This window comes from Mytilus californianus, unplaced genomic scaffold, assembly GCF_021869535.1.
Source record: "Mytilus californianus isolate M0D057914Y unplaced genomic scaffold, xbMytCali1.0.p SCAF_8, whole genome shotgun sequence".
In the NCBI taxonomy this organism is placed as follows: Eukaryota; Metazoa; Mollusca; class Bivalvia; order Mytilida; family Mytilidae; genus Mytilus; species Mytilus californianus.
Genome location: NW_026262734.1, coordinates 87,067,249 through 87,087,018, shown reverse-complemented (window position 1 = coordinate 87,087,018; position 19,770 = coordinate 87,067,249). Strand labels below are relative to the sequence as shown.

At 32.8% G+C, this 19,770-nt stretch overlaps 2 protein-coding genes across 16 annotated transcripts in view; both read right to left on the bottom strand.

Annotated features, from left to right (window-relative positions):
• LOC127710506 (VWFA and cache domain-containing protein 1-like) overlaps positions 1 to 19,770 on the bottom strand; it is a 154,110-nt gene that overhangs the window by 75,091 nt on the left and 59,249 nt on the right. The gene's annotated exons all lie outside the window — the stretch shown is intronic.
• LOC127710508 (VWFA and cache domain-containing protein 1-like) overlaps positions 1 to 19,770 on the bottom strand; it is a 40,379-nt gene that overhangs the window by 14,859 nt on the left and 5,750 nt on the right. Inside the window, exons 1-11 of one of the 4 annotated variants that reach the window (XM_052216427.1) lie at positions 18,874 to 19,009; positions 16,274 to 16,526; positions 12,906 to 12,968; positions 11,097 to 11,270; positions 9,750 to 9,958; positions 8,108 to 8,273; positions 6,069 to 6,297; positions 4,013 to 4,138; positions 2,453 to 2,526; positions 1,631 to 1,775; positions 976 to 1,255 (exon numbers count right to left, since the gene is read on the bottom strand). In XM_052216427.1, the coding sequence (XP_052072387.1) occupies positions 976 to 1,255; positions 1,631 to 1,775; positions 2,453 to 2,526; positions 4,013 to 4,138; positions 6,069 to 6,297; positions 8,108 to 8,273; positions 9,750 to 9,958; positions 11,097 to 11,270; positions 12,906 to 12,968; positions 16,274 to 16,408 (1,601 nt within the window). In that variant the 5' untranslated portion in view covers positions 16,409 to 16,526; positions 18,874 to 19,009. Of the gene's footprint in view, positions 1 to 975; positions 1,256 to 1,630; positions 1,776 to 2,452; positions 2,527 to 4,012; positions 4,139 to 6,068; positions 6,298 to 8,107; positions 8,274 to 9,749; positions 9,959 to 11,096; positions 11,271 to 12,905; positions 12,969 to 16,273; positions 16,527 to 17,720; positions 17,793 to 18,689; positions 18,710 to 18,873; positions 19,010 to 19,770 lie in introns of those variants that run through there. The other 3 variants (XM_052216430.1, XM_052216429.1, XM_052216428.1) reach the window with 3 other exon arrangements.

Here is a 19,770-nt window from a genome sequence, read left to right as displayed (position 1 = left end):
CCTTTCTATGTGATGTATTGATGAGTATCAAACAACATGTTCTACCTTACTACGATGTCCGTTGTACGAGCAAAATTTATCTATGTGTCGAACGTTCAAAAGATTGATCAGACTGAAAAATATTCCAATCATGTCGACCTTACTTGTAAGATTGTTGTTTATGACGCGTCAAGAGAGAAACATTTTATGCCAATCAGGGTAAAAAAAGATGAAACAACAAAAAAATAAATAGATTTTTGCAAAATTGGTCTACCGGTAAATTCAGGGTGCAACAGGAAATGGCTATGTAATAAGATTAAAAATAGAAATGTTTAAACAGCAGGCAATCTAATAAGAGAATAGCATTTTTCCCTACATGAGGCAGTTTTCGACTTGACTTGGCTACGTATTTATGCATTCCGCGCATATCAGTTTGAATAATAGACGGGGAGGTCCAGTTAGGCATATGACTTCTCCACAGGCTACCAAAGGAGATTCAATCACATAATCTTTAATCAACCTTACCTAATCGTTAACGAAGATAAAAATGAATGCACACATTGTTAAGCAAACCCCCGCGCCGTGTAGCTTATAGTATCGGCAAAATGAGACGTAGGTGTCGTGAAAGATAAGGAAAGCACCCACACTCATCACTAAGTTGGTGACTAAATGTTAGGCCGTAATCTTCTGTAGTACTTTATAATAGTGTGACGACAACATTAAAATTCATTCGTCACAATGAACATTTTAAAATAATAGCAAACCGTAAATCGGCGTCTGACAAATCCGAAAATACTAAATCGCTTAAACCTACCACCTTCATGCTTCTGATTAATTATGATGTCATTCTGTCTATTAAAATTGAGAATGGAAATGGGGAATTGAGTAGTACCCGAGAAAGTGTTGACGGAAATACGTATTTGATGAACGGCCGCACAAGGTGGAATGAATATAGCACCACTTATAGAGTGAAATATAATTATACAACAATTCTACCTTTTCATCGATTCAATGACTGATTTTGAATTTTCTTCTCTTTCTAATACACTAATGTCTAATAAAACAGGATCTTCGGTAGATTTGACAAAAGCTGCATTTGGTAACAAAGGATGCATAAGTGCTCTCCCAGTACCATCTATCAGGAATGCGTAGGTGAATTCGTCCTCGGAGAAGTACTCTATTTCTGTCAATAGTTTACTTATTTTCACATCTGTGCACATAACTCCATGAAAACCAGTCGAAACATGAACACGGCGACATAATGATGTGATCAATCCTGCAGAAAATAAAAGTCTGATCAACTTATTTTTTTCAACAATTTCGTTTCTTTTTCTTTACAGATGCAAATGTTTTACTTGAGATCCTTTGGTTGCTCTCTTTAATTCACGTTATCACGCTTCCCTTTTATTCGTAGAGAAAAATGTTTAAAAAAAACACTTAATAGAAACGCTAATTATTTCGACAATAAACACGAAAAAGATACCAATATAACAAACGGAACAAAATTGAATTCCTCTTCTTTAAGTAGTACAATGTATTTGACGATCCTATTACTAAAATAAGAAACGAAATTACTATGTTTCGTTTCTTGAGTGCCCCCAATAACATATATATTGAAGTGCCTTTTTTATTTCAATATACATGTACCTACCCACTCCTGAGAAGGGATCTACATATGGTACAGTGAATGTGGATTCGCCTGTTGGACTTCCTGTAGACAAATGCTCATAAAACGTAGCCAATCTAGTTGAAAGATATTGCTGGTTGGTTTGGTCAAAATATTCAAAATGTCCAATCTAAAAAATGCAATTGATACCAATAACGATATGTTGTTGAATGATGAAGGTCATTTTAACGTTGAATTGTTTTTTTTTTTTCATTTTATCATTCTCATGGACTTAATCTAATAACAAAATTGCACTGCTGTATATATTTCAACTTTGCAACACATTCCATAACAATACCATCAAATGCATATTTTATTCAGGAATACTTAAAGTATAAAAAAATATTAAAAAAATAAAGGAACAAAATACAGTTCTACCTTAAATATGTTTTCCTCCCATTTGCACTTAAAAGAGAAGCAACAAATACCAAAGGGGTATTCAAACTCATTAGTAGAAAACAAACCAACAACGAAATGGCAAAAAGAAAAGAAAAATAAACAAAAGACAAACAACAGTACACAAAACATAACATAGAGCACTAAAGACTAAGCAACACGAACCCCACTAAAATCTGGTGGTGATATCAGGTGCTCCAAAAGGGTAGGCAGATCCTGCTCAACACCCGGCACCCGTCGTGTTGCTTATGTAAGTACAAACCCGGTGATAAACATCGTAAAACATTAAATAATTTGTAGATTCTACTTTATAATTGAAAAGTGTGATATGCTTGAACTAACGTCCTACATATACAACATCTGTTTCAGGAATTTTCCGAAACGTTTGTAAATTTAAATTTAAATACCTACTTGTTTAGGTCCAACAGATGGATTGTATAGATCCTGATTTGCCATACTTTGTAACTGTACCTTTGCACTTTCGTCTATTAAAGTAAAACGGTGAATCATTCAATTGTATATATATCCGTTTATTTGGCAATCGCCAATGGCAGTCAGCAGAGTTTAAGAACATCCGTTGTTCGACCTGTTAGTCAAATGCGTTTTGTTAAAATATACTTTGTCACTTTTTTGGTCTTTTGGAAAATGTTGTTTGTGCTGTATTTAGACCCCTCTACCAAGAAATTTGTTTTGCATGCACACGTATAAAAATTGCGGTTTTTATTCAACGCAATCATAGGTTTGAACGTTGTTTTCAATTTAGACTTATATCTATTAAACTGTATACTTTATCCAAGGGGAAAAAAACAAAAGAACAAACAAAAAATATCAGATATACTTTCTAAACTAGACAAAGTCATCGTATTAACAAACCATATACGTTAATGTATCTTACAATAATATGTGAATTTGAATTATCTTTTCAATCACACTACACTATGAGAATTAAAGTTCAAAAAGCGGCAGCAGTGTTTCACATTAATTGTTTTAATTGAAAACAAGGTCGTTGTCTGGACATATCTGTTTTCTGTGAATCGATTTTCTTCACGTCCAATTGGAAATATGTCGTGCATATTCAGAGAAGGGTTACAGTTTAGCTATGCAACGTGTTACGGTCAGCATTAAATGTGAAAATTCGAGTAACAAATCGAGTGTGTTGGGTGCATATCTTGTTTTCCAAAATTCCCTTTTAAAAGTTGGGTCATGGAAATGAATTTAACGCCAGTTTCAATCGAACGTGGCTGCGTATCTATACATCCCGTGCAACCAAAACGGATAATTTGAGCTGCCCAATATATGTATATAGGCAATTACCTCGTTACGAAGTAAGTCTGAAATACGATATTTATATGCGATTAATATCAACCTTAAAAACACAATGATAATCGTAAACTGATGAATGTCAAGTGAAAATGATTCATGTATATTTAGAGTGTGAACCAATTATGAATCTCGTTGTGATGATTATATGAAAGAACTTTTTTTTATTAAAACATCGCAAAATAAAGGACCTGGATACAGCTTCGGCTTTTACGTTTTCCTTTTGTTTTGATGTGGTAGCGTAAACATGTCCTTTGGTTTTGTATTAATTAGTTCCTGTTTTATTTACCTATAGACAATCTTATCTTTTTAGCGTGTTTATGCAAATAAACTCATCATAGATACCAGGATTGAAATTTTGTATTTGCGCCAGACGCGCGTTTCGTTTACAAAAGACTCATCACTGACGCTCGAATAAAAAAAAAAGATAAAAAGGCCAAATAAAGTACGAAGTTGAAGAGCATTGAGGACCAAAAATTCCTAAAAGTTTTTCCAAATACAGCTAAGGTAATATGTATGTTTACCTACCAAAGCGTAATCTACGCTTCCGTTTTAACCACACGGTTCTACAATCATCACATAACATGTGCGTGACATTTTTGTACGTAGGGAGGACACAAATGTATTAATAAAGATTAACATTTAATTTACCTTGTCCAATCAGATAAGTAAATATTGTAATTTTGTTGTTATATTTTGAATTCTCATCGCTGATTACTTGAACCGGGTTTTTCCCAGATGAGGACATTCCATCACTGATGAATAGAATGATTTTTTCTGAAAAGATTAATTTATGCAATTGTGAAATTGTTTTGTTGGTCGGTGCTATGTTGTATTTATCTGAACGGGAGGGTCATCGCCCATTATGTGGTACACAATGTATGATATTGGCGGTTTACTAATGCTGAACCATACTCTATGTAAACAAAATATGTACCATTGTTAATTACAATGTGTTTTTCTGATGTAATTTCTATTTAAGGCTGCCGTATTTAACACATCTCTGAATTCACCTCAAAATTTTGACGGTTTATTTTGCTTTATATTCACATATCGATGTTTCCCTTGTAACACAAATGAAACTAATTTATTATAAAACTTTTTTTATGAAAGGCGCCACACCAGACATTTTTTTGTAATGTATACCATTTGAAATTAACAAGTTTCAGAAAGCCGAGTTAAGATTAGAACTGAATTAACGGGACCTAACTATATTATAAACACCACAAACATTTATCAAAATCTGAGAAATTTTAATTTGCAATAACTTTTAAGTTAACTGTTTAAAGCTTGCTACATTTCCAGCTTCATAAATTGTTGCAATAAAGGCACAAGGATGTTTTTCTGTATGTGTCTGTTTTTATATCTATTCATAGCAACTGAGGTATAAAATTCTTTTTTGAAGAGTTGGATTACAAAAATATATAATTAAATGAGAAACAATAACAAAGCTCAAGAAAAGTAAATAAAAATATATACATGTACAAATCGAACCAATCTTTCACACATTAATTTTTTACTTATGCACTGGGATACATAACTACTGTTTATACCATTCGCTTACAGTCGATAAACATCTGTCCAGTCTATGTTCAGGCTTTTTTTAGTAGTTTATAATTATCAATTATGGACTTTAGTCGAGGTTAAAACGTTATATATGGACCTGTTCATATTATATCGACCGAGGACGAGTCCGAGTGACAATATTAATCTAACAGGTCCATATATAAAGTTTTAACTGAGTGAAAGTCCTTAATCTATATATTACATATGAAAATAGTGTATTATGGAAATGAACCTCAATGTTCTTTCTGTGTATTTTATGTTGTATTTTCAATATTTCTAATATTGACCGTCAATATTTATATATTAGATGAATCTTAGCGTCCAAATACTTTAAAATTGGCTATAAACTAGTTTTCAGTAACTGTGGGCACTTTGTTTCGGTGCTTGTTGTCTATTGTTTTGATGTTATTTTTTTTTTGTACCTGAGGTACCAATCTTTTGAGTAAAGTGATACTGATTTTTATAGTTATTTCTAATGTTGTCCTGTTACACCACTGTCCCAGGATAGAGGAGGGTTAAGCCTTCAAACATGTTTAACCCTAAAACATTCTTTATGTGCTTGTCCAAAGTCAGTAGCCTGTAGTTCAGTGGTTGTCGTTCGTTTATGTCTGTTTTATTTGTTTTTGGTAAATTGTTTTGTTATAAATTAGGCTGTTAGTTTTCTTTTTTTAATTGTTTCATATTTTACATGTCGGGGCCTTTTACAGCCGACTACACGATATGCAGTTTTCTCATTGTTGAAGGCCTATAATTGCTTAAATCCACTTCATTAGAACTTTGGTGGACAGCTGTCACATTGGCAATTATACCACATATCCCTATAATACTTTTATATTCAGGTAATGGAATACACCTTATCGTAACAACCAATGAAAAAAGAATGCTACATATGTACATCACATGTTGTGTTTACTTCTATAAAACAGCAACATACTTAAATGTCTGAAAAGCCACTTATTGGATTTACTACAAACCAAATTTCAGAACAGTAACGAATTACATCACTAAAATGTATGAAACGAAATGTAAACTCTTGGCATGAGGTAGCCTTTTTAGTTTCAGTTGATGTTTAGATCAAAGAAGCCGTTTAAGACTAAAATGTATTTACTAGTCCAAGCAAACAAACAATAAACTAACTTACCTCTATTTTCAACTTGAACATCTTCATCGGTTGAATTATAGTAATTGAATGCAGAAAAAAGAGCATTTGCAAAGTTTGATTCAAAATCACCTGACTCTATTGAAAACACATACTGCTTAAGTTTGTCCGTATTTTCTTTTGTTGCAAATGCGAGTTGGTTTTCATAACAGGAATGGTAGTTATCTCCTGTCGGGGTATATGCATTTTTATCAAATCGAACAATCCCTACCTGAAAAATAAAAGTCCTATTAATTTTGCTTTATTATGTATATATAGTTATTACCGGGTTTGTACTAAAATGAGCAACAAGACGGGTGCCACATGTGGCGCAGGAGCTGCATACCCTTCCGGAGCACCTGAGATCACCCCCTAGTTTTTGGTGCGGTTTGTGTTGCTTAGTCTTTAGTTTTAAATGTTGTGTTTTGTGTACTGTTGTTTGTCTGATTGTCTTTTTCTTTTCTAACCATGGTGTTGTCATTTCATTTTCGACGTATGCGTTTGGATGTCCCTTTTGTATCTTTCGCCTCTCTCTTATTAAATGTTGTTCAAGATATTAATATAGCTATGTGCTCATGTTCCCTGTCAGTATTTAATGTATCCCCTGAAAGAGATTAAAGCAAATTCGACAGAGACCTAAGTATTTTACTGGAAAGACAGTCATACAGACGGATTTTATCATTTCAACAGGAGTATTTTCTTATATATATTTAATCTTTTAGATTTAATATTAAATACATTAATTGCAAACATGAGTTTTGGATGACCATGGTTCGGTCTCCGGTCAGTTAAAAACCAAAGGCAATAACATTGATATTTGTTTTTTCTCCTCCATTTAGCATTAAAGGGTAAGAACAATTGATGGTTGGCCCAGAGGCTAGGGTGACATTTCATCCTGAATACGGTTACTTTGTATATTCAAAGCTCTTTATACGTTTATCGTCAGGAATATGCATGTAATATTTGCCGCTAAAAGTAAAACATCAATCTACATGTATGCTCTAATTAGGTGCAACGAGCAAAAATAAAATGACTGGTTTACAATAAATTTTATGTACAACCTATCACTGACCTCTTAGGCCAACATTTTGAAAATACACAAAAAAGACCTACCATTATCTGCTGGCTTTCTTAGTTATCGTTCCATATAGATGAGACATACGGCACTGACAGGGAAGAAGAGCCCAGCTATCATGTGAAGCCCGAAAAAAAACCAATATGTTATACCGGAGCGTCCTGATTTTAACATTAAATAGCAATAAATACCATTCTTATCTTCGTTTTTTTTCACATGGTATATGGGATGATATAATACCTCGTCAGAGTTACCAATTAAATTGCATGATTCGCGGAGATGTTTTACTCCAGTATTATATATTTACTTATCGTACCTCGGGTAAATTAGTGAAGTTATGATTATGTTTAACGCCGTCACGTGGTGACCCCAATGGATTCGTATGGGGTCAGTAGATTTCATATTGGGTTCATGACGTCACGTCTACTATTAATGGTGAAATCATCTTTTAATGTTATTGTATTTCATTGTTTATTTTTACACAAAACTTTGCAATCGATATGTTCCAATTGTCATCATCACAATCGCGTCTTCTCTTTCCGATTGTGACATCTACGACTGAGACTTATCACCTAATTTTTAATTAGCATGAATAACATGTGTTGCTAAGTGTTTAATTTTCTATATAATTTTCTTTTGTGGAATTGTTCGTAATTTTGCGTTTTTCGTCAAACGTTGCCAGTTTCTCCTCAACTTGTGAGTTTTGAATGTCCCCTTGGTATCTTCCGCCTAATTTTTGTACGATAAAATGACCTACACTTCAATTAGCCGTTTAAAATCTAAAGGACTATGGGTGATTTCATTGTTCGAACACCAAAATGAAAATAACGTCACGTCATTGGTTGAATTTCCATTGATTCGGACCTTTTTATCCAATCACAACGTTTTGGTGAACACTTTTTGAAAATATTTCCCAGGATGCATTAGATTAAATTAGTCATAATGTTTGTAAAATAAAATAACCTACCCTATCATTTGGTTTGAGTGTTTGTAATACATTGTTAGCTGCTTCTTTGGCTATTACAATTTTGGTTTTGTCTATTACTCCAGACGGCTGTCTCATAGAAGAACTTGTATCAATCACTAAAACAACATCCTTATCTGTCGGCGAAGCAGCAGCTGCGTATGAAGATCTAACGAAGAAAAAGAAAATAAAGATGAATAGTGATTGATGTGGAAAACCTAATATTGATTGATTTTGTTGGTTGCTAAGCATCCAGTTGCAAATGTTTCATGCATCTTGAGGACGAGAAGAAATTAACAATAATACAATAGTTAGGTTCTGTAATAGATGTCTTCCGGGATGATGGTCGGAGAAATTTGGCCTGGAAACAGGCCACCAACGGACCCCTTAAGAAGTTGTTACAAAGGTTATTAACGCGCAGACAGCGTGGCAGTCTTTGTATAGGATACATCGTATATAACGCCCCCATTCTGACCGGACGTGGCTGCGCATGACCAAGCGGACGCCTAACTTTGCAAGGATTTAACTGCTGGTCTGACGAAGACCAAAGTTACCATATTTCTTATCCCCAGTCACCCTTGGAGTGAAACCGTAAGCAGAAAAGAACGTTCATTTAAAGTAAACCGACAAATTGAGAATATACAACAAGAACTCAACTGCCTTTGGGATAGTAGTATTACTAAGTTACTAGCACTGGGTAGATACCGCTGCTGATGTTTTATTATTGTGATCATATAGCACTTCGAGTTATTAGGTATTTATATGTACCCTTTTCTTTTAATTTTTTTTTTATGTTTGAGTGTTCCTAATGAAGGTTAGTCCAGAAAATGGCTTTGGACGCACAATATTTACATAGTGTTATTTTCGTTGCCTTCAGCATGCCGCTCGAACATGATTAATGTTTCGGTCATCATTACTGTCTCTTGGCAGTCGATTTTGCTATTTATACGTAAATATAATGATTGTATATCGACGTCTAGTAAGAGGGTTCCATGCGTAAAACGTACAAAATATTGAATGATAGCAAAATGAATCTCATGATCTCCAGACAAAATTAGGGTGTGCAGGGAAGGCATTTTTTAAATAACACGGTTTGACAGATTTGGAAGTTTATGATAAGTCCTGCCGGTGTTAAGATCTGCTTACCCTTCCGGAGCACATGAACCCCCCCCCCCCCCCCCCTCGGTTTTTGGTGGGGTTCGTGTTGCTCAGTCTTTAGTTTCCTATATTCAATTTGTGTATTCGTTTTTTCCCATGGCATTGTCAGTTTGTTATCGACTTCTGAGTTTGAATATCTCTTTTGTACCTTTCCACTCTTTTTGATCATTAATATTGATATGTTAACAATACTTTGATATTACGTCTGAAAACACATACAGACACCTACTACTGTATGCTTACACAAACATACACAGACACACATCTACCGAGACACCTACAATTGTAAGCTTACACAAATGTATACATGCACATGCACAGACAAACTTATTTTTTACCTTCGTCTTAGTTGTTTAGGAAGTAAACATTTTCTTATTTAAATCTAGGATCAAAATTCTGACAATAGTGCTATTTTATTAGCACACAAATGCACACATACACTTGTTCTTTAAGGCTTGTCTTGTGAAGGAAATACAAATATTCTTACTTAAATCTCGGATCAAAATTTTGACAATTGTGCCATTTTGTGGCTGGGTAAATGACAGACACGCCTTCTGTTGTGCTGTAGTGCTGCCATAAAACGTTCTTGTTGTACTCGTAGTTGGTTTTCATTGTTGCACCGATTTGTTCTGTCGGGTATTTTAAATTGGCTACAGCTATAGGTGATGTCGTAACACATGCTTTATTCAGATCAACCTAAAATAATATTAGAAAACAAATTAATTAGAAAATATAAAATAAAACTCAACAACTAACTCCGGGTGTACTGTTACACCACTGACCCAGGTAAGGGGAGGGTTCAACCCCGCCATATTCTGTCCATAGTCCGTAGCCTGTAATTTAGTGGTTTACGTTTGTGACTGTGTAACATATTTTTTTTTTCGTTCATTATTTTGTACATAAATTAGGTCGTTAGTTTTCTCGTTTAAATTGTTTTACATTTGTCATTTCGGGGCCTTTTATAGCTGACTCTGCTGTATGGGCTTTGCTCATTGTTGAAACCCATACGGTAACCTATAGTTGTTAATTTCTGTGTCAATTTGTCTCTTGTGGAGAGTTGTCTCATTGACAATCATACCACATCTTCTTATTCGTATATCAACAAAAATAACAGACTAAAAATGTTGTACACCAGGCGCGTGTCGTCTTCAAAAGACTCATCACTGACGCTCGAATTTGAAAAAAAAATTAACAGGTGAAATATAGTACGAGGTTAAAGAGCATTTGGGGCCAAACATTTTGAAAGGTTTTGCCAATACAGATAAAAGTAATCTATTCCTGTAATATACATATTTTATATTAACTTTATTTAACTTTGTTGTTAATGCCTTTAGTGGTTAATGGCATCCATAATACTTTGACTTCATTTTAGTTTACATTTTTAAATGAATAAATGCAACACCTTAACGTGAATCAGTGTAAATTTATCGGAGAGGATCATGCTTACAAGATGCAAGTTTTGAGTATATGAGACAGCAACCCAATGACAACAACCGAAGACATTCAGAGGTCAACCTACAGTCTTCAACAATAGACAGTTGGTTATAAAATAAGTCAAGCTCCAAATCGTCCTGTTTAACCTTATTATTGGTAATAACCATTTATATTAAATGTTATCAATATTTTAAAAAATCAAAATATATTTTTTCATATTTTAATCGCGGACATAGTAGCTTGTTTATTTTTTCAAATTGCTGATAACATGTACGATATTTTACATCCATATAACTTTTTGCAACAGAAAGGAGAGTCAATATGGATTATAAACATGTGTATGCATACAATGATCCTGTTTTATCTCGTCAAGAACGAATAATAAAAAAAAATCACTTACTTTTGATTGGAACTCTGGTAAGTAGGTCAAGGCACTGTCCTGTAAGTCGCAGCATCGATCAAAACTTGTTGACGTAGAATCTGGGTTACTTGAATGCACAGTTACAATTTTAGAATTCACATCGTTTATGACTAAATTCAAGTCATTCAGTGACGTGTCTAAACTTAATTGAATCTACATGTATATAAAAAACGATAAATGAAACAAAAAGAATTAAAAATGCATTTTATAGGATACAGTGCATATTGACAAGTTGTTAGTAGATGCGGAAAAGGACTTCAAAGTATAATCATTTTGATTATGATTACTAGAAGACTAGTATTTTTTCTGAGCAGGGTTCCTTGTTCCGTTTTGGTATTGTACAAGGTTGAGTGCTCTTGAATCATTTGTGCCATTGGTTGTTTGGATTTACAAATTTAGAACCATGAATTGATGACAAACGAATTTTAAAGTTCAAGTAATGTTCATCAAATAAGCATATGTATCGCAAGCCTGGATAGATATAACTAACACTGTTTACAGTTTTTTAAAGTCATATATAACTAGTTTATTGCAATTATAATTTTATCGGTATTATTGAACCAATACATGCATACATACTAAACTAAGTCATGTATGCACGTTTCTTTTACATTTTAACGCATCTATGAAGTATTGTGGACAAAACATATTTCATTCAGTGATTGTTGATCGGGAGCTAATCAGCGTTCGAGTTTGTTGCCGAAGTTTACCGGATCGTGACATTGACAAGCAAACAAAACAGGGCACGTGGAGCACGTGAACAATAAGTGAATTGATAGAGCCCTATCACATGTAATTTTTTTATATTTTCCATGCGTTCCCATTTGTTAATTAATCTTCATTGACATTTGTTTAATGATTTGGTGTATTTAATTTGTTCTTTAAAATCAGTTATTACTTTTTAACTTCAAGTGCACGTTTGTGTACATTCTTTAATCACGATTTTTCCTTCGCATTTGCGTTGTGCGGTGGTCGAAGTTTTAACGAGAGGTCTCGTAGTAAAGGTCACTGCACAAGGAAAATATCGACGAATTTAGGTACGCGAGGACAATAATTCAATAGCAGTACATTTATAAAGATTTTACTTTTACAAGGAAGTCCACGTACACTTGTTTTATAGTAAATCTTAGTCATTCAAGAATATACAATATGTATATGATGTATAAGGTGCATGCAGTGCGTGTTTGTTATATTTGTCATTACAAAAGGACTCCCTTCATTACACAATTGTGTTAAATGGATGGCCTACTTGCTAAAACCTTACAGCTTTAAATATAATGCAATTTTAACCGGAATCTTTCATATCTACGTCTGTAAATAATACCTTTATGAGCTGTTTTACATTGCACTGCATTACCTTTGTAGATAATATGAATATTAGTAACCCAACCTCAAGGGTTGACTGGGGTATAGGCATATGGGCATCCCTTGACTCTCGTTGGCTGTTAAAAGTTGCTTATGTCCATTTAGGCTGTGCAGGATAGACATATACGCAGTCACGTCCGGTCGGAAAAGACACGCTTAATCCAATTCCTCGAGTAAGGCGAGTGCCATGTATGTAGTCTACACGTGACAAATCCTTGCATCAACGCTTTAATTGGTCAGTAGATAGCCTTTTGCAAGCAAAATGCCTATCCCTATCCAGCAGACTCTCAATTTCCCGTTCCTTATCCCGGTCAACCAACTTTTTAACACTTACCTACTGTTAAAGTATTTTATAAAATCGTTCTATTCTTACACATAAGTGAAATATTTGCCACAGGACATTAAACAAACAACCAATCTTACCCTTTCTAATAACTGGTTCCCTGTATCCGACTTAATCTCATAGGGAAAATTATTGAACTGTTCCTGAAATAAACATACTCAAATTATGATTCTTTGTTAGGGCATTTTTACTTTCTGATATTCGAGCGTCACTGATTGGTCTTGTTTTTTTACAAATAGCCCGTCTGGTACTTTTATCTTTGATGACTTTTTGTACAGAGTTTAATAATATTGTGATGATTATGACAAAAATAATCGTATCATGTGACTAACTATTTTTTGTATATTCCAACGTCAATAAGATTGTATTTCAAATGATTTTTGTCAGCGTGAGTAGTTTATAACTCTTATTCAAAAATATGTAGATGTGTCACGGTACGGCCTTCAACCATGAGAAAAACCCATACAACATACACGTAGCAAGTTATGAAAGGCCCCGAAATCCTATGACTGCATGAGTATCACGTCTCATATTTGTATTTGACTAGATTGAATAGTTATTATTCCTTTAGAAATTGATGTAGAAAATGCTGCAGAAAATATCTTGGAATGCTGATACTGCCTTTAAAGAGGACCTCAATTCTGTATTTTTTTATTATTGAAGCCATTTTGTTTAGTTTTTATATTTTTACCCATTATTCTTTATTGTTTATAGTTTAACACTTTATTATTCTCTCTTTTTTTGTGGGCTGTTATTTTTTCTATTCTTTATGTTCTTCCATTTTTTCTGCACTATACCTCCACGTTTCTCTATCATATGAACTCCATCCAGACCCTCTTAAAAAATATCAAATACATTGAAGTAATTTATGATAATATATTTTGTTGATTTTTAATTAAATTTGGTTTTTTTTTTTTTCATATACATTGTTGTATATTGAAATTCTTATTCTTGTTTGTGCCGAATGTATAACTGAATATAGAAAACATTGCTGTCAACCCTCTTTCGATTTGTATGATATAGTATAGAATTCAGCAATGGAAATGCATTGTTTTACATATTATTATGTCGGGAACTTTCATAGCTAACTGTACGGCATTACTCATTGTTGAATGTCCGCGTCATTTAGCTTCGGTAAAAGGTTGTTCCATTGGTATTCATAGCACATATTCTTATTTTATATAGTTTGTAAACATTATGAATGATAATAATCGTAGCAAGAGACATTCTAGTAGGTTTTACAAAAATGCATGTATCCAATTGAGATGTGAACTATTTACGTTGATATACGAATAAGATTAATTTAAAATGTATACTATATCTGGCTTTAAGACCAACAACATCTTTGTATTTAACAACAATGCATCTTTAATAATGTTTAAATGTTTTTTTGGCAGCATTGTGCAAATTTAAATAAATAATGTTTGGAGATAAAAAAAAAAACAAAAACAAAAAAACTAAGGCTCCACACATTTTTTGTATTAAAAAAATGAATAGTTTTTGATGATATCATGGGTCATCAATATTTTCTAACTTCATACTTTATTTGGCTCGTTTCAGCAATTTGATTCGAGTGTCATTGATCAGTCTTTTCTGGACGAAACGCGCGTCTGGCGTACAAAGTGATCACCTGACATAATGCCAAATGAAAATTAACATTCTACAAACAAATGCGTGAAACAGTTGTGCACAAACAATCGAAAACAAAATATCTTTATATTTCCTAAAATTCCGATGATTATGATAAGAAATAGATTAACCGAGGTTTAATTTTATCAGGCAAAGTTGACCTTAGATAAATTTGGCCTCTCTTTTTTATTCCTATTGGTCATATAGGTCCTCAAGTTTAAAAATACACAAAAAGTCGTCATAGATAGATATACGAAGATGTGGTATGAGTGCCAATGAGACAACTCTCCATCCAAGTCAAAATTAATAAAAGTAAACCATTATAGGTCAAAGTACGGTCTTCAACACGGAGCCTTGGCTCACACCGAACAGCAAGCTACATGTATAAAGGGCCCAAAAAATTACTAGTGTAAAACCATTCAAACGGGAAAACCAACGGTCTAATCTATTATATAAAAAACGAGAAACGAGAAACACTTATGAACCACATCAACAAACGACAACTACTGAACATCAGATTCTTGACTTAGGACAGGTGCAAACAATTGCAGCTGGTTTAAACGTTTTAATTGTACCAAACCTTCACCCTTATCTGAAACAATAGTGTAACATTACAACATAAAAAGATATATATGTATATTTTTTACTTCGGCGTTCCCGATAAAACTAAATACAGGAAAGCGCTTCCGACATACAAAATATATAAAGTGATATTGTATTTGCTTTTATTTAATAAATACGTTCGTGTTAACCTAGCTATTCGTAACATTGCTTATATGTGTGGGCATATGGTTTTTAATTTTCATTTTAAACTCATAATTTGATTTTATAGATATGTAAATCTGATGTTAAAATAAACATAAACAAGATACTCTGCAGACACTATTAATAATTGATTTTTAAAGTCAATAAAAAAAATTATCCCTCAAGAAAAGTAACTTCACTTTGTAAAACAACTCTGGCCCTCATATTTTTCCCGCCTTTTTTGTTACTTCTTTAAGATTCACACACTTTAATATTATAATCCAACGTAAACTGACACTAACATATTAACTTCGTTAATTAAAGCAACTTTACAAAAAAAAAATATCTCTAATTACATATTTGATATACATATTAGTGAATTGAGTTTTTTAAAAAATGTAACTTTTTGACGGTTTTTTAATTTATTTGTTGTAAATTCAGTAAACTTAACGGGATTAAAAAAAATTAAAACTGTATGCAAGAGTTTCATTGTCTATATATATGACCTGCATAAAAAAGATATATTGCTTTATCTTTTTAAGTTCCTTTGCTAACTTATTGTCATATAAGCCCATTACCTGCATATAATTGACTTCAATATCTTCTTTATCTTTCTAAGTTTTTGTGTTAACTTTTTGTCATGTACATGTACTGTACATTAATTTACCTGCATATAATTTACGCCAATATCTTCCTTTATCTTTATAAGATCCTGCGCTAACTTATTGCCATCAATGTACATTGCCTGCATATAATTGGCGCCAATACATGTATGTTCCTTTATCTTAATTGTAAGTTCCTGTGCCATCTTATTGGCATGTATGTACATTACCTACACACACTTAACGCCACTAGCTTCCATTATCTTCTAAGTTCCTGTGCTGACGTATTGTTATCCATGTACATTACCGGCATATAATTGACAAAGATATCTTCTGTAATTCTTAAAAGTTCCCGTGTTTATGCAATGCTAACTTATTATGTATAACATTACCTTAGTTTATATAAATGACACCGATATCTACTTTAATTTTATTAAGTTATTGTGCTATCTTGTGCAATACATGTATATTACCTGCATATAATTGATACCAATATCTTCCTTAATCTTTCTGAGTTCCTGTGCCAACTTATTGCCATCTATGTTGTCTTCAGCATTTACCCGAGAATATATTCCAATTATACACGTCAGAACAACCAAAGCATTCATTTTTATATTTTTTTTTATCTGTTGGCTGTTTATGTGAAAAACTTAAAACCAGTCATAATGGTGCGAGGCTGAGTGTTGTTAAGTTTTCGTCAACATAATATTATGTTCATTGGAGTTTCTGCAATACAACGAAATGAATATATTATGTATCTGCATCAGGTTTATATAAAAAAGAAGACGTGGTATCATTGCCAATGAGACAACTATCCGCAAGAGACCAAATGACATAGAAGTTAACAACTATATGTCACCATACGGCCTTCAACAATGAGCAAAGCCCATACCGCATAAGCGTCTATTCAAGGCCCCGAAATGACAAATGTAAAACAATTCAAACGAGAAAACTTACGGACTAATTTATGTACAATATAATGAACGAAATAAAATATGTAACACAGCAACAAACGACAACCACTGAATTGCAGGCTCCTGACTTTGGACAGGCACATAATTATAATACACTACAGAATGTGGAGGGGTTATAAAGTTATTTAAAGAACATCGACTGGGATAAACGGTGGTTTTTAAGATTCATACTTTAGATTTGAGATTTCGTGTATGATTTTTTTTCTATTTGGAGATAATATTAATTATCCTGCAAGCAAAAAACGCAAATTTGTGAATTATAGATAATTTTGTAATGATTTTACTACAGATTTATTTTAAAAGGATTTTTCAACGCTATCAATCAAATTAATTTTTCATAATTTGACACTATAAGGTTTGGGGAAAATAAGGATTCAGAATAATTTTTTTTGTCATCTGCTTGACCACAATACTGTTTCTTTTATCAAATTGGGGATCGGAATATTTTTTTAGGAAAAAACCATAACCCCCCTTGAAGTTAAATGGTCGATCCCTTACCCTTTGTAAAATTTAAAAACAAACATACTTACAGTTAAATGAAGATACTTTGAATTGACCAAGACAAAAAGTATAATATTACAAATATATAGAATATCCTCTTTCATATACACGTGAAGCATTCGGTTGAACATACATGTATGGCAGTTAAAGTGTCCGTTTCTACTTTTCCCTCAAAGTAGAAATTGTACGTACATTGCACAATACATTTTTATCACCATTGTGAAACTTTTAAAGTATTTAACTGAAATGAGTTTCACAGAATTGTCAAAGTCAAAACTTACATCTACAAATTTATAAAATATCTCCTCGCATATTTAAATGTGCATCATTCAATTTATTTTTTGCAGATTATTTGTTGGTTTCTGTTTTTCCATCAAAAGTAGAAATTGTACATACAGTTCATATTCACTTTTGTAAAATTTCCAAAATATTTTAAATTACTTACGTTTTACGTGCATTGAATTTCCAAAGACGAAATCATAATCTAACGAATGTATCACTTAGACCGTTTCATATACACGAGGATCTGGATGGGGTTCACAAAATAAGGAATAATTGGCAAAAAGTGCAGAAAAAATAATATAGACAAATGTGCAAAAATTATAAAACATCGAGAATTTGTGTTGGTGCTAAAATAAAAAGAATAGAGGATAATAGGTAAAACGAATAAAGAATAGAGAAAAATTGTTTCAAAAAGCCAAAGAGTAAAAAAAGGAAGGACCCCATCCTGACCCTCATAATTATAATGTATCAACGCTATTTAAAGATGACAAATAGTGAACTGAATTTTCTATCATAATTAAATAGTATATAAGGAAGTCTAACCGTATTAAAAGGAATACCCAACCGTATTAAAAAGAGCTTAAATATAATAATGAAACGTTCTTCATATTAAGTCCTTTGTGAATGCGCAACACTAATACTGCCTATTTTAAAATTAAATGATAGAAATTTTCAATCTAAAATTCAATTTGAACCATCTACGTGTTGATATACACCTTCTATACGTAAACAAATCTATAGTGCAACCTTGATGTAAATATTAAAACAAATTATGAATGTCTACCTTTCGTGACAACACTAGCTATGAAACGTTCAATGCATTTGAAATTGACTTCTATTTTTATTATTTTAACAATCCTATTGCTAATTCCGACCGATTTGTACTGATACGAAATTAGGAATGGGTACAGTTTAGGTACTCCTAATTACAGAATCTTGTGTCTTTTGGAGATCGGATCAAACCCATTTTCTACGATTCAGTATGAACTCAAAATAAATTTATAGAACTTACTTTTAATTAGAATAAAAGATATAAACAAAATAAACACAGATTGGACATTTTCGTCTGTTAGGGTGAAAAAACCGTCAAAAAGGTGCAATTTGAGTATATTCACGTTATCAGTATACTAACGATCAATCTTAGTCATAAGTTTTTTTGTGAAACCGACTCCTTGATAATACACTTTCTTTCTGTCATTTGTTATTTATAAGGACAAATTCGGAAAATACCAATCGGCAATCACAAAAATAGAAACAAACAAAGCACAACAATCAACAAATTGCTAATATGTAACTGAAGGTTATACAATACGAACCTCACTCAAACGGGTGTGAACTTTGAAGCTTCAGAAGGTTGAACAATTCCTTATCCACTAGTACAATATAGTAACAGTCATATGTTTAATGAAGTGGAAATCTGATGAGCAATATTTGGCGTCATATCAAAGTGCATTGGTGTATGTCTTACTTTCCATTGTATTTCTATCAGTTCCTGGTCAGGATAAATTAGGAAGTGATGAAACTTATGTTTATTTGCATTTTAAATTCTGGAGTGGTTCCCCACAGCTTTTTTTTTTTTTTTTTATAAAATTGAAATATAATTAGTTGTACACTTCGCAGTTACAGATACATGTAATATCTATTAACCTTCATTATTGTTGTATTCTACTACGTGGGTGTTTATGACCTCAACTACCCGGCCCTGAGGGTCACCTACGGTCGGTTAATTTTTGCATACTACTTATTACTTCCACTATGATTACGATATTGACTTCCAATTAGGCTCATACACGAACGGTAAAAAATATTTGCATGGGAGGAGAACTTAACAATCCGGTAAATTGTGTCTTCTCGTACAACGAAACGTTTATATATTCATGTTACATCAACTAGTCATCATGATAAACATGTAATATTTGCCACTGGAAGTTCAAACGCAAATCATTATCATTATAATTATATAGTACAGTTAGTACTTATTTTTATTTTTAAAACCTCTGTTCGTCTGTCTGTACATCCTCAGCGAAAATCTTCAAAAATGGCAAGACAAATATTGATAAAACATAACATAGTTTTGGAACTTTATCTGACCATGTGCATACAGAAATATAGTCCTTGTCCAAAATGTTAAGGTACAGAAAATCAAATTTCATATATGATAGGTTGTTTTTTTATGGAGGGGGTATATCCTTACGTGAGTTCCCTCACAGTTG